This window comes from Bos indicus, chromosome 10 (genome assembly GCF_029378745.1).
Source record: "Bos indicus isolate NIAB-ARS_2022 breed Sahiwal x Tharparkar chromosome 10, NIAB-ARS_B.indTharparkar_mat_pri_1.0, whole genome shotgun sequence".
Taxonomy (NCBI): domain Eukaryota; kingdom Metazoa; phylum Chordata; class Mammalia; order Artiodactyla; family Bovidae; genus Bos; species Bos indicus.
In genome coordinates this window covers 9,367,106-9,382,104 of record NC_091769.1, presented here as the reverse complement: position 1 = coordinate 9,382,104, position 14,999 = coordinate 9,367,106, and the positions used below count along the sequence as shown (strand labels likewise).

General features: G+C 39.9%; 1 protein-coding gene across 1 annotated transcript in view; it reads left to right on the top strand.

Annotated features, from left to right (window-relative positions):
• Positions 1 to 588: 588 nt before the first annotated feature.
• The window catches only part of AP3B1 (adaptor related protein complex 3 subunit beta 1), a 236,805-nt gene continuing 222,394 nt past the window's right edge, over positions 589 to 14,999 (top strand). Inside the window, exon 1 of the mRNA XM_019968085.2 lies at positions 589 to 871. Within this exon, the coding sequence (XP_019823644.1) occupies positions 744 to 871 (128 nt within the window). The 5' untranslated portion in view covers positions 589 to 743. The remainder of the gene's footprint in view (positions 872 to 14,999) is intronic.

The window sequence follows — 14,999 nt, the reverse complement described above, 5'->3', positions numbered from 1 at the left end:
CTACTTTTGGTAGTCAGACGCCAGTAGGAAGCATGCCTTTAGCTCCTTGGAACCAATGGCCCCAGGATTTTCCTTTGAAGCTACAATGATCCCATCTTGGAGGTGGCAGATCCCAGAAAGACAGGGTTTTAGATATTTCCTTAAAACGCAGAGCTCTGCATAAAGATTGCCTGGGGCAGATGTAACAGCAAGACTAAGCAGGCTGGAGGGAAAGCATTAGAAACCAGCCTAAACAGGAAAAGCAATCCTGATTCAGTTTAGCAAAGTTTGACCTGGTGTGTTAAATGGTGTTCCAGGAGAAATCTGAAAGCTTCTGGTTTACAACAGGAATCCAAAAAAGAGGTGTCCGGGCCCGGGGAATCTCTTAAGGGACCAAAATGGATAAGTGGGTATCTGTCTCCCCCCGCAAAAAAAACACACCTCTAAAAAGAGCTTAGTCTCTAGCACGCTGAGGGCCTGCCTAGCGCAGAGGCTGGGTTCGAGCCGCTCAGCTACCTCAAAAGCCCGGAGGCGGGAACTCCAGTCCGGCCGGGGAGTGGCCGGGGGGTGGGCTCTGGCCGCGCGCATACGGGGCATGCGCAGAGGGTGGCCCGCCGGGTCGGCTGTGGGAGCGGTGACGAGTCCGGAAGCGCCTGCGCGCGCCCCTCTGCACGAGAACTAGTTTTGTTTCCAGTCGCTGGGACCGGAGCCCGTCAGAGAGAACCCCGGGCAGGGCCAGCTCGACACCCGGCAACCCAGCAGCGATGTCCAGCAACAGCTTCGCTTACAATGAGCAGTCGGGAGGAGGGGAGGCGACGGAGCTGGGTCAGGAGGCGACCTCAACCATTTCCCCCTCCGGCGCCTTCGGCCTCTTTAGCAGCGATATGAAGAAGTGAGGAGAAAGGTTTGGGGTTTGGGGACGGGACTGAGGGGCTGGGCTCCCGGGACAGGGGCAGGGTCGCCCTGAGACCGTCCGGGAGCGGAGCTGGCGTTTCCTGTCGCGGTATCACTTGGGAGTGGTGGGAGTTGTTGGGAGTTTGGGTTGAGTGTGTGGAGGGGATCTCTAGGAGTTTTCAGACTTTAGTGAAAAAGAACCATTGGGACCGCTTAGGTGCCACCCCCAAAGACCCCGATTGAGTTGGTCTGGGGCCCAGGAGTCTGAATTTTGAGCAAACACTTGAAGCTAGTTTAAAGTTTGCTTGATAACACCTGGAGAAATTCTCTCGCTAGGGTGGAAGGATTCACGTTTGGGGAGCTGAGAGGGAAAGTTAGATTGTGTCTTATGGGAAACTGTTCTGTGACCCTTGAGTGTAGAAGCAAGGAGTTGCTTTAGGCGCTTTATAAATGAACAAGGCGGTTTATTCAGACACCAGTGTTCTCGGAAAATGTCTTTTGCATTACAGACCAAAAAAGAAAAAACAAAACCCCCCACCAAAAGTAAAAGACAACCCCCAAACCAAAAACAAAGCTCGGAAACACAGTAAGAAGCGTATGAGGAGAATATTTAGAGTGTGGGCAAGGGGTACAATTTTGCAAATAATGTGAATTTTAAAAATGAACACTAAACAAGGTGTACGTGTTTTTTTTTTTTTTTAAGTTACTACGAGTATTTTAAGTACCACCGAAAAAGGGAAAGAAAACACCCCACTCATTGATTTTTTTTTTTTTTTTTGTGGTGGGGGAGAGGGAGTGATTTTAAACTTACAGAATTCTGGTAACTTTGCATTTTTTTGTAATAATTTTTACATTTTTTCTTATTTTTGATCTCTCAGTACTCACTAAACATAATAGGCTGACACTAGATTTATGCTGAACTTAAGGTAAAGTAGGTATGCTGGTGGCTTTGCGGTGTCAGATAAATTAAAATTTTATTTTCTTTAAATAATTTATTTGATTAGAATTTAATTAAAAATTTATTTTAAAAGGCATTCTGGAAATTGCTAGTAGTTGAAGTTGAGATTACCTTTTGACTGTATTAAGCCAACTGAAATCTGTGTGGAGTGTGTGGAATAGGGTTTTTTATTTCCTTATTCTCAGGTTAGCAAAGTTTTAAGTAACGTAACTTCAATAATTTTTCATTTTTCCTTCTATGCATTTAGATGATGGATTATTCCAACAAGAAGCTTGTAGTTCTGTTGTTCTATTAGCAGATATTTCAACTGTTAAATTAATGTTTAAGTCTGTAGAATCTGTTTTGCATGTGATATGCTTACAATTGATTTACTTTTATGGATTGTGAACTTCTAAGATGTTTTCCTCTTAGAGCCTTTCATTTCCTATTTTGTCAGATTTGGGTCTGATTTTGAAAAAAATGTGTGGCTTTGACTGTGACCAGTGAGTGTTACTGAGGTGACTGAGCATGTTGGAGTTGAAATAAAAATAGCTGACTTTGAGTACTTGTGCACACAATACTTTACATTGATTATCTCATTCGGTCCTCCTGACAAATGTCTGGCTGAGTGAATGTGATTTAATGGGAAACTATTCTGTGACTTTCAGGTGCCACAGAGGATACAGAGCAACCCAAAGATACTTCTTTGATTCCACTTTGCAGATGAGAAAATTGGAGCACAAGTGGTTAATTTGCCTAAGATAATAGAACTAGAACACTTCCCTGCCTGAGTTTGAACTCAGACAATCTCATCTCAGAGCCCATTCTCTTGACCATTTGGATATGTTACTTGATGAAGTTTATTGTACCTTGGTCTTCCCTTGTATTGCAGTTGGTAAAGAATCTGCCTGCAATGCAGGAGGCCTGAGTTTGTTTCCTGGGCGGGGAAGATCCCCTGGAGAAGGAAATAATTGTACCTTATTAGAGAATGCATACAAATCATTAAAAGTTTAAAACTTAAGTAGTCATAGACAGTGTATGACCTTGAGGCTTTCAGGAATTAGAAACATTTTGGCCATTGAATTGCAGACTAGTGGGGTTGTACAGAAACAGGGACCTGTGTTCTGGAAGTGGTCACTTAACCTCTCTTGAGCTTACATTCTCTCATTTATAAAAATGTGATATTTCTTGCCTTTTAAAAAAACCCAAATGACAAAATTTATGTAAAAAACTTCAAGCTTACCCTGATCCTGTACTCTGATTTTTTTTTTATCAAAGTATAATTGACATTGACATGTTAATTTCAGGTATACACCATAATGTTTAGTAGGTTTTTTTATATATTGAGAAATTATCACCACGGCAAGTCTGGTTAACATCTGTCACGATACTTAACAGTTTTTATTTTTTTCCCACCTCCAATGAGAGGCTTTAAAGATTGACTTTTAGCAATTTTCAAATATGCAATACATATACAAATACAAAAAAATACAAATATGCAATTAACTGTAGTTTTTTTCCCCCACCTCCAGTGAGGACTTTAAGATTCACTTTTAGCAGTTTTCAAATATGTAATACAAATACAAAAAAATACAAATATGCAATTACCTATAGTTACCATGCTGTACATATATCCCCGACTTATTTTTTTATAACTGGAACTTTGTGCTTTGGACTTTCTTCACCCATTTCTCACACAACCTCTGGTCTCACTTTTGATGATTTACTTTGAATGATTTTGAGTTTGCAATAAAGTTGCAAGAATAATACAGAGAACTACTCTTGATGCAGGCTCAGTTTTTAAAAAATTACTACATTGCTTTATTTCTCTTTCTTTTTCTATCTACACAGACATACACACATTCGTATTATTATCTCTTCTGACCCATTGGAGAATAGGTTGTATACACCATGTCCCTTTATCCTCATACCTTAGCATGTATTTTTTAAGAACAAGGATATTCTCATTCACAGCTGTAGCACTGTTATGGTTAGGAAGTTTATCATTAGTACAGTTTACAGTCTATAATCCTGTGTTGTCATTTGTCCCAATAAATATTTTTAATTTTTTTAGCATTTTTTTTTCTCTAGCATAGAATCCAGTCCAGGATTATGTATTTTACTTAGTTCTCATATCTCTTTAATCTCCTTTAATCTGGAATAGTTACTTAGCCTTTGTCTTCACTGCCTTGATATTTTTGAAGCACACAAGCCGATTACTTTATAGCATGTTAATCAGTTTGCCTTTGCTGGTGTTTCCTCACGTTTTGATTCTTGTTAAATATCCCAGGCTGCAATACTACCTTCTTAGGCTTTTGTGTCAGGAGGTGTAGGGTGCCCATATTTATGATGTTAATTTTCCCAGTTATAGGGTTTTTTTCTAGTTACCTATGGGGGGATCTGAGAAGGCAGTGGCTTCCCACTCTAGTACTCTTGCCTGGAAAATCCCATGGACGGAGGAGTCTGGTGGGCTGCAGTCCACAGGGTCGCTAAGAGTGGGACACGACTGAGCGACTTCACTTTGACTTTTCACTTTCATGCATTGGAGAAGGAAATGGCAACCCACTCCAGTGTTCTTGCCTGGAGAATCCTAGGGACTGGGGAGCCTGGTGGGCTGCCGTCTGTGGGGTCGCACAGAATCGGACACGACTGAGGTGACTTAGCAGCAGCATGGGGGGACACTTTGAGATCATACAGGTGTTCTGCTCGTCACTAGATTCACCATCCTCTGTCCTTAGCCACTGTATATGGATCTCCTGAACCAGTCTTTACCAGTGTCTGCAGTGGTGATGTTTTTACTGGAGGATAATTGCTTCACACTTTTGAGGTGGTCTCTGCCACACATCAGCACGAATCAGTCATACTTACATGTGTGTATTCCCTCCCTCTGGAGCCTCCCCCGCCCCCCAACCCCAGTTCTATCCCTCTAGGTCATCACAGAGCACCAGGCTGGGCTCCCTGTGTTATATAGCAGCTTCCTGACAGTTAACCTATATTACACATGATAGTATATATACATATGTCAATGCTACTTTCTCAGTTTCTCCTAGCCTCTCTTGCCCGCAGTGTCCAGAAGTCTGTTCTCTACCTCTGTGTCTCCATGTCTTCTCTGTAAATACGTTCACTGTTTTCCTAGATTCCATATATATGTGTTGAAAGAAAACTGAAGGTGTTAGTCGCTCAGTCATATCCGACTCTTTGCAACCCCGTGGACTGTAGTCTGCCAGGCTCCTCTCTCCATGGGATTCTCCAGGTAAGAATACTGGAGTGGGTTGCCATTCCTTTCTCCAGGGATCTTCCTGATGTAGGGATTGAACCCGGGCCTCCTGCACTGCAGGCAGACGCTTTACTGACTGAGCCACCAGGTGTTAATACATGATGTGTTTTTTTCTTTCTGACTTATTTCATTCAGTATAACAGATTCCAGGTTCATCCGCCTCACTACAACTGACTCCAATTTGTTTCTTTTTATGGCTGAATAATATTCCTATATATATATATAAAAGTATAATACACACACACACACACACACACACACAACTTGTGTATTGACATCTAGGTTGCTTCCATGTCCTGGCTGTGATAAATAGTGCTGCAGTGAACATTGGGGTACGTGTGCCTTTTAAAATTGTGGTTTTCTCAGGGTATATGCCCACTGGTGGGATTGCTGGGTCATATGGTGGCTTAATTCCTAGTTTGTTAAGGAGCCCATACTGTTCTGCATATTGGCTGTACCAGTTTACATTCCCGCCAGCAGTGAAGTAGAGCCCTTTTCTCCACATTTTCTCCAGCATTTATTATTTGTAGTTTTCTTTTTTATAATGGCTGTTCTGATTGGTGTGAGGTGTTTTCTTTTGTCTTAAATGCTTATTTTAACCAGTTTGGCTGTGTGTGTATAATTTAAAATAGTAATTATTAATAATTTCTTTTTGGATTAAGCATTTAATTAGAAATTAATTTCTAGAAACAGACAATACTAATTAGTTTTTCTTAACAATGGTAAAACTACTAAATTTCTGAATCTCTCTTTTTTTTTTGAGAACTTCACAGTGTATTATGAAGAGTGTTGGACCTAGAGTGAAAAGACTTGGGTTTAAGTTGATGTTTTCTGCTTACAGTAATGTTTCTTTGTTCAAGTTGCCTGATCTCTTCAGACTTCAGTGCCTTTATTTCTAGGGAGGGTATGATAATACTTGCCTATTTTGTGAGTTTTTCACAAGATGGTATAGTTGAAATGACTTCTGAACTAGAATAGTAACTAACACTATTTGGAAAAGTTCTTGAAAGCTTCACTGAGGTGGTAATACATTAGGTCATAAAGCCTGAGAAGATTTTTGCCAGTTGGAGAATAGGGGGAGTTCTTCAGGCAAAGTATATAGAAACCAGGAGAGCTGCAAAAGAAAATGCATATTTAGATGAAATATAGATTCAAGCATCAGCATTTAGAATTGTGGATAGTAATTAAAGTATGGGAATGGATGATATCGCCCAGGGAGAACTTTTCTTTTTAGAAGAGGCAGTTTAGACAAAACTGTAGTGAGCATCAACATTTAAAGTGTGAATGAATGAACAACTAGGGAAGGAGACAGTGCTCAGAGGGCTAGGAAACCAGAGAAAAGTTTTAAAAAAAAAAAAGCAAGCTGAGAGGAGCAAGGAAGTGGTTAACTATGTTAGGAGTTGCTGAGAGAAGGCAGATGGAATGAAGGCTGAAAAGTGGCCATTGGATTTAACAATTAAAAGGTAACCAAGGTAGCATTTTTTCAGTCCTTGCTGAAATTAGTGGTCTTTTCATTTGTTAGATTTGCAGAGCTGATGTAGCCCCAAACGACTGCATCGTGTAGTACGATGTAATCAACACGTCAATGTTTTTGCATTGCAAATAATAAAGCCTAGCTTACTTTTTTTAACTTAAATTTTATTTACTGTCAGCTTTATATTATCCATGAAAATTACATTACATATAACTCTTTAACCTTAAATATCAGTGTTTCTCAGTGGAGCCCACTAGGAATTTTACATGGGTCTCTGGTACATCATGTGTACATTAGTGTGTACATTATGGTAGGGTACAGTCCAGAGGGTCGCAAAGAGCTGGATATGGCTGAGTGACCGGGCACACAACAGCCATCTCATCTAGCTCCATCCACACTGCCTTTTCTCACTTTCAAGGGGCATATAGAAACGTATCTGAACGAGAGTAACCTTCTTATAGGGATGTTCTCAAGTTAACTTTATTGAAAGTAGAGATGAACCAGTCCTATCGACCAAGAAAATGCAGAGGGCTACAAATAAAATAATTTATTTGGGGTCTTAAGATTTGCAATTTGAGATCGTACTGGAAAAGAGTCCAGAGTCTTATAAAGATGAAAGCCACAAAGTCGTTGTTATCTGGCAAGAACTATGGTTGACCACGATGCAGGGAAGTATTTGCTCTTAATGAATAGGCTGTCACGAGTTACTTTAGAGTAAGGGTTGGATAAATATGTTGAGTTTCTGGAACATTGGGCACATACTCTGGATACCTCCGTTAAGATCATAAGTGGTCGAAGTTCAGATTCTATCTGGGCCGTTGTTGTTAAGTCTTACACTTCATCAGTGGCCTCCTGCCTCTGTTTCAGAGAGCTCTCCAGCCACTGCTGACTTTGTTTTATTTTCCTTTTACAGCCCCAGATGTCAGTGCCTTGTTGATAGTAACACACTGTTTTATTTTTGTTTTTGTATTCCAGTTTTGTTGAGATATAATTGATACACAGCACTGTGTGAGTTTAAGGTATACAACATAATGATTTGACTTACATACATCATGAAATTATTACCACAGTAAATTTAATGAACATCCATCATCTCATATAAATGTAACATTAAAGAAATAGAAAATAATTTTTTCCCTTGTGATGAGAACTCTTAGGATTTACTTAACAATTTTCACTTACAAAGTATAGCAGTGTTAGTTATATTATCATGTTGTATAGTACATTCCCAGTTGTGAGATAAAGTACTTAAAACTGGAAATCTGTACCTTTTGACTGTCCTTATCCAATTCCCCCACTCCCCGGTCTCCCTACTTCTGGTAACCACAAATCTGATCTCTTTTCTGTAAGTTTGTATGTTTGTTTTTGGTGAGTAATTGGCCTGTCACATACTACGTTAGTTCTTGGTACACAGCACGGTGGTTCAATATTTCTATACATTTCCAAATGATCACTATGATAAGTCTAGCTGGTATCTCTTGCCATACAAAGATACTTCGTATTTATTGACTGTATTCTCCAGACTGTACATTTCATTACCCGTGACTCATTTATTTTGTACACCGATTCCCTCCTCCCCCAAAACCATCTGTTTGTTCTTTGTATCTGTAATTCTATTTCTGTTTAGTTATGTTTGTTCATTTGTTTTTCTCGATTCCATGTATATCTTTCCCTGTCTGACTTGTTGCCCTTAGCATAATACCCTTTGGTCATTACATGTTGTAGAAAATGGCAAGATTTCATTCTTTTTTATGGGCGAGTAATATCCCACTGTGTTTTGTGTGTTGTCTGTATATGTATATATACACACACCATGTATTCTTTGGCCATTCATCTATCTTAGATTGCTTAGATTGCTTTCATATCTTGGCTATTTAAATAATGCTTCAGTGAAATTATGGTGCATGTATCTTTTCAAATTACTGTTTTTGTTTTCTTTGAATAAATACCCAGGAGTGGAATTGCTAAATCATATGATAGCTGCTTTTGATTTTTTGAGCAACCTCTATACCCTTATGGCTTCGGCAATTTGCAGTGCCATCAACAGTGCACAGTAGTCCCTTTTTTTCCCACATCTTTGCCATTTTTTATTGAGTTGTGTGGTTTTCCTGATACTGACTTGTATGCGCTGTTTATATATTTTGGACATTAATCCCTTGTCACTAATATCATTTGCAGATATTTTCTCCCATTCCATAGGTTGTCTCTTTCTTTTGTTGATCGTTTCCTTTGCTGTGCAAACACTTTTAATTAGATCCACTTATTTATTTTTGCTTTTATCTCTTTTGTCTTAGGAGACACGTCCAAAAAAAAAGTTACGATTTATGTCATTATTCTGCCTCTGTCTTTTTCTAGACGTTTTAGGGTTTCAGGTCTTACATATAGGTCTTCAATCCATTTTGAGTTTGTTTTTATATATGCTGTGAGGTAATGTTCTAACCTCAACTTTTACATGTAGCTTGTCGAAGAGATTGTCTTTTCTACGTTGTACCTTAAACTCCTGGTTGGTGTCGGCCTGTAGGTGAGGGGACCAGGCCCAGGGGGTCCTGGAGCTGGTGCCAGACTGCTGGTGAGTGGGCATGTCCTACCAGCTGGCCGTAGGGCCTTGTTTGTTCCAGGTCTGGTACCCCAGCTCTGGTGGATGAGGCGGGGCCCAGGACTAGTGCTGGCCTGCTGGCAGGTGGGAGGGTGGGAGAGATGGGCTGCTGGACCCGGGGCTCTTGGTCACGCATTGGTGGGTGGGCTGTGTCCTGAGCCTTCTGGTAGACAGGGCGGGTCCTGGGGTAGCTGAGGGCTCGGGCCCGTTGGTGGGCAGGACGGGGTCCCCCCAGCTACTCTTTGGTCTAGAGTGTTCCACCACTGGTGCCTGTGGGCTGGTGGGTGGGCTGGGTCCTGACACTAGTAAACTGTAAGAGAATTCCTAAATGACACTTGCCAGGCACCAGTATCCCTGTGAAATGAGCTCCCCCAAGTGGCTGCCACCAGCATCTGTGTCTCTAGGATACTTTCCAGTTACCTCTTGCCTCTTTGGGAGTCTTTCCAAGATCAGCAAGTTGGTCTGACCTAGGTTCCTCTCAGAATACTACTTCTGCCTTGGAACTTGGAGCATGTGAGATTTTGTATATATGCTACTAAGAGTGGTGTGTGTGCGCGGCACGCGTGCGTAGTCATATCCGATTCCTGACTGTTTGTGACCCCATGAACTGTAGCCCACCAGGCTCCTCCAACCGTGGGATTTTCCAGGCAAAAATACTGGAGTGGGTTGCCATTTCCTTCTCCAGGCGATGTTCCAGACCCAGGGATCAAACTCCTGTCTCCCGCATTGCAGGCAGACTCTTGACCGTCTGAGCCACCAATGAATCCCTTAATTAGGTAGTGTAGTGTATGTGAAGATGCCTAGCAAAGTGTTTGGCTCTTAATTTTGCATAATAAATATTTTGGATCTTTTACTTAATGACTGATCATTGAATGATTCAGATTCTACTAATATTTACTGTCTCTTTAGCCATTGTAGTTAAAAAATAAACGCAACCAGATTCTGTGGCCTTTATACAGAAGGAAAAACCTAACCTGCTGTCCCTATTAATGTATTATTGCATTACCATGAAGGCCCCAAACAGCCATTTTCTTTATGTCATTGCTTGAGGTTTTGTTGTGGTTAGGATTAATTGACTTAGAATTGTCATGTAGGTGGGTGTTGAAATAATTTTATAATCAAGATTTTGAAGTCTATAACATTCTTCAAATAGCGTTTTTATTTGCAAATGTGGGGTTATATCATAAGTATAATTAATTCTTATGTGTTTTCAGCAGATAAGATTTTTATCTTACTTTTAAGAAATACATTTGGTGAGATAAGGCTAATGTGAACTAATACGAATAGTACAAATATATAGTGTTAAATTGTGTAGTAATTCTCAAGTTTTCAGCGTGATATACCTAACAAAAAATGACTTATTTATAAGCCTTTTTTTTTTCCCCCATGAATGAATAGTGCATTTTAATGTGAACTTGGCCCACTGAGTTTTTTTTTTTTTTTATTTAACTTTTTATTTTGTATTAGGGTATAGTCGATTAACAGGGCTTCCCTGATAGCTCCATTGGTAAAGAATCCACTTACAATGCAGGAGATCCCAGTTCAATTCCTGGGTCGGGAAGATCCGCTGGAGCAGAGATAGGCTACCTACTCCAGTATTCTTGGGCTTCCCTCATGGCTCAGCTGATAAAGACTCTGCCCGAAATGCGGGAGACCTGGGTTCGATCCCTGGGTTGGGAAGATCCCCTGGAGAAGGGAAAGGCTACCCACTCCAATATTCTGGCCTGAAGAATTCCATAGTCCATGGAGTTACAAAGAGTTGGACACACTGAGCCACTTTCACTTTCATAGCAGATTAACAATGTTGTGATAATTTCAGGTGACCAGCAAAGGGACTCAGCCCTACATACACATGTGTCTGTAAGCCTTTATTTTTGTAAACAGTGATTTACTGAAGAAAATGGACATGCTGGAATTTTGAAATGTCAAACACATTTTAGTTTGATATGCTGAAAATGCTGAAGCTCTGAGTTGTTAGCATATTATGAAGAGGCACAGGCTCTTCATTGTGAATTCCTTTCTCTTGTGTTTAGGAATTCAGTGCTGCTTGTACGAAAATATACTCCATTAATGATTTCCATAGCATATTTTTGTCCTTGTCTTTATCTTTGATTTCTGAAGATTTAATTCCTTTGAGTTCTGATAACGCCAGTTTTGGTAACTGCTCATCTTGTTAATTGGAGAAGGCAATGGCACCCCACTCCAGTACTCTTGCCTGGAAAATCCCATGGACGGGGGAGCCTGGTGGGCTCCATGGGGTTGCTAATAGTCGGGCATGACTGAGCGACTTCACTTTGACTTTTCACTTTCATGCATTGGAGAAGGAACTGGCACCCCACTCCAGTGTTCTTGCCTGGAGAATCCCAGGGACGGGGGAGTCTGGTGGGCTGCCGTCTATGGGGTCGCACAGAGTCGGACACGACTGAAGCGACTTAGCAGCAACAGCATCTTGTTAATTCTGCTTAGCTTGTTGCAACTTATGGCCACTTAATCTAGTTATGGTGATGTTAACAGCATAGTTGCCATGCTGTATATGTAAATTGGGCCCTAATGTCTTTATTTACAAGGAACATATGAAATATAAGGCAGTTTCAGTGCTTTATTTTATTTTGGCCGCACTGCATGGCTCGTGGGATATTAGTTCCCTGCCCAGGGATTGAATCCTGGCCGTGACAGTGAGAGCACTGAGTCCTAACTACTGGGCCACTAGGGAACTCCCAATTTCAGTGTTTTTATTGCTCTTTTATGAAGTAAATGTTGTTTGTTCCAAGATGACTGTTAACAAAAGAAGACGCTGTATAATGATATCTGCAGTTCATTTCTAGGTAGATAAATTAGTTTTTGTCTTCATGTAAGTAAGACTGTTAGTTCTACAAAGGGCTAACTAACTATTCAAGTTAAGGATTGTCACTTTTAGTGGTGCAGTAGGGTTCCTATAATTTAATTCTTGAAATGTTCTTCAAATCAAATACGATTTTACCACATTGAACAAAAAAAGTGATGAAATACTGCAGAGTCCTACTTTGCAATAGATTATAACAGTGTTCTATTTTATTTGCTTAGCTTGCATTTCTTCTTGGAGGAGATTCAATTCTGACTTTTACAGTCTATCTTAAATACTCAACCAAGAAAATATAGATATAGAATATGTTATTTTAAGATCACTGATTTTGTGAAATCCAAGGAGAAAATCTAGAATATTTAAAATCAAGCCTTACTATTAAATCCCAGGATGTGAGATATTATTTCTAAAAATATTTAGAATTTGAGGTAACATTGCTAGAACTGAATGAGTAAAACCGAAAAGATTAGACAGATGGTGGGTTGAAATGTTCTTTTTTTACTGCAGAAAAGTTACAAATGCTCATGGAATGACAAATGTTTTATAGTGAAATAATTTGACAGTATTGCAATTGTGAATATAAATGAACTACCGACAAAAACAAATTGCCTGCAGTCCAAATTCAAAATTTAAAGTGAAGAGCCCAAAGTAGAATAATCAAGAAGGAAATGATTTTCCTATATTTCACATTATTATGAATAACATTCTTTGGTGTATGTACTTAGGGAAGACTTATTTAACATGTCAGCTGAAAAGAGTTCATAGATCTACAAAAGTGAACAATTTATAGTCAATGTCTGCTTATTGATGGGCTGATTACTTGTATTGCTGATAGGGACTGACCTAATTAGAAGGTCAGTGTCTTTAATCTGGCAGCTGAGTGAGGTGGCATGCCAGCTGGATAAGTGAGAGGCTTATGAATAAGGCTGGTCCCAAGATGATGGGTTGGCAGAGCTTTACTCTAGGAACAGGTTACTTAAAATTTCTTAAAGCCTAGGTTAAGGATGTAGTCATAAAGAATGAGGGGGAAATTTTAGTACTATGGGGGTGGGAAGGTAGGGGGAAGGGTAGAAGGTTGGGGGCCAGATTGTGTAGGGCCTTGTAAGGACTTTGGATTTTACTCTTGAGTGTGAAGAGAAGCCATTGGAAGGTTTTAAGCAGAATGAGCATTTAGAAGTCAGTCATTATTAAGTGCCTATTGTGTGCCAGATGTATTTCTTTTTTCAAAGAGGTTATGGTCTGTAGGATACTTGAGACCTTTTTTTATTCATTTCTAATGTTTCTTTCTATAACCTAAAAAATATAGAGGTAACAACGGATTTAACAAATATGAGTGCTTTCTTATGCTTGGTACTCTTTTTAGTGCTCGGGATTAATCAGTCAGTGGGCAAAATGCATGCTTTCATGGAGTATATTCCAATCTGAAGAAGATAAGCAATAAAATAAGTCAATATATGGTCAATCATTTGATAACAGGGAGCTCTATAGAGGAAAATAAGGCAGGGAAAGAGGATAGAGAATTAAGATGAAGGTTGGGTTGAGTTTGAAATACCAGGGTGAAGAAAAGATGCTTGTGAATACCTGAAGTAGGTGAGGGAGTGACTGGCAGATGTCTGGGGAGAAAGAAGTCTTCAGTGAGAGGAATTGTGTGTGCTCAGGCTCTGAGGCAGAAGAATTTCTGACCTGGGAGCGTAGCAAAGAGGCCAGTATGTCTGCACAGAGTGAATGAAGGAAGGGGGGCAGTAGTAGATGAGATCAGAGAGATAAGGACCAGATTGTGTAGGGTTTTTTGTACATCCTTGTAAGGACTTGGATTTTACTCTGTGTGAGAAGGAAACCATTGGAGGGTTTTGAACTGAAGAGTGAGATGACCCAACTTACGTTTTTAATACATCGCTTTGTCTCCTGAACTAGGAATAGACTGCAGATCTGAGGCAGGGACCAGCAGGGACACCCTACGGTGATCAGGCAAGAGAAGGTGATGCCTCAGTCCGATTGGTGGTAGTGGGGAGCAGTGATTGGATTCTGGATATATTTTGAAAGTAGATCCGGTGAAATTTGCTGATGGTTTGGATGGTGGTGTGTGAGAGAAAAAGATATCAAGGATGGACACAAGTTTTTTGCCTAAATAGCTGGAAGTTTGGGATTGGTATCATCTGAAATGAAGAAGACTGTATATAGAGGAACTTTTTAAAGAGGGGAGATGTTCAGGAGCTTGAGCACGTTAAGTGTGAGACACCTATTAGGCATCCGAGTGGAGACGCTAAATAGACAGTTGGATACATGAGTCAAGCTTAGGGAAGACTTAGGCTAGAGACAGAAGTTTGGCAGCCATAAGATGATAGAAATGCTGTGGTCAGTTAAAAGTAAATTAGAGACTTCCCTGGCAGTCTGGTGGTTAAGACTTCACCTTCCAATGCTGGGGGTGCAAGCGCGATCCCTGGTCAGGGAGTTACGATCCCACATGGCTGGTGGCCAGAAAACCAAAACATAAGACAGCAATAATAGTGTAACAAATTCAATAAAAACTTTTAAAATGGTCCACATAAAAAAAAAAATCTCAAAAAATAGTAAGTAAAGTTAAAAATAGTTCTTAAATTTTCTGCCTGTCTGACAGTATCAACAGTTACAAAATAACAGATTGGATTTCCCAAGGTGATTGGACCCTTGAACATTTCTTTAAAAACAAAATGTAGTTAAGTTTCTGGAAGTCAGAGATAGGTTTTGTTTACACACACACACACACACACACACACACACACACACAGCCATCTTTCTTGGTACCTTATATAGTACTTAACAGATGATTTTGGATAATAGTGATTACAAATGATCCCCCCCCCTTTTTTTTTTTTAGCATTTTTAGTATTTTAAAACTTTTCATTAATATGGTAAAAATTATAAAAATGTTCAGTATTATTTGGTCAATATCATGTGTTTTATATTTTAAAAATTTAAAAATACGTGTGGAAATAAATTAATCTTTTGAAAATTACAGTA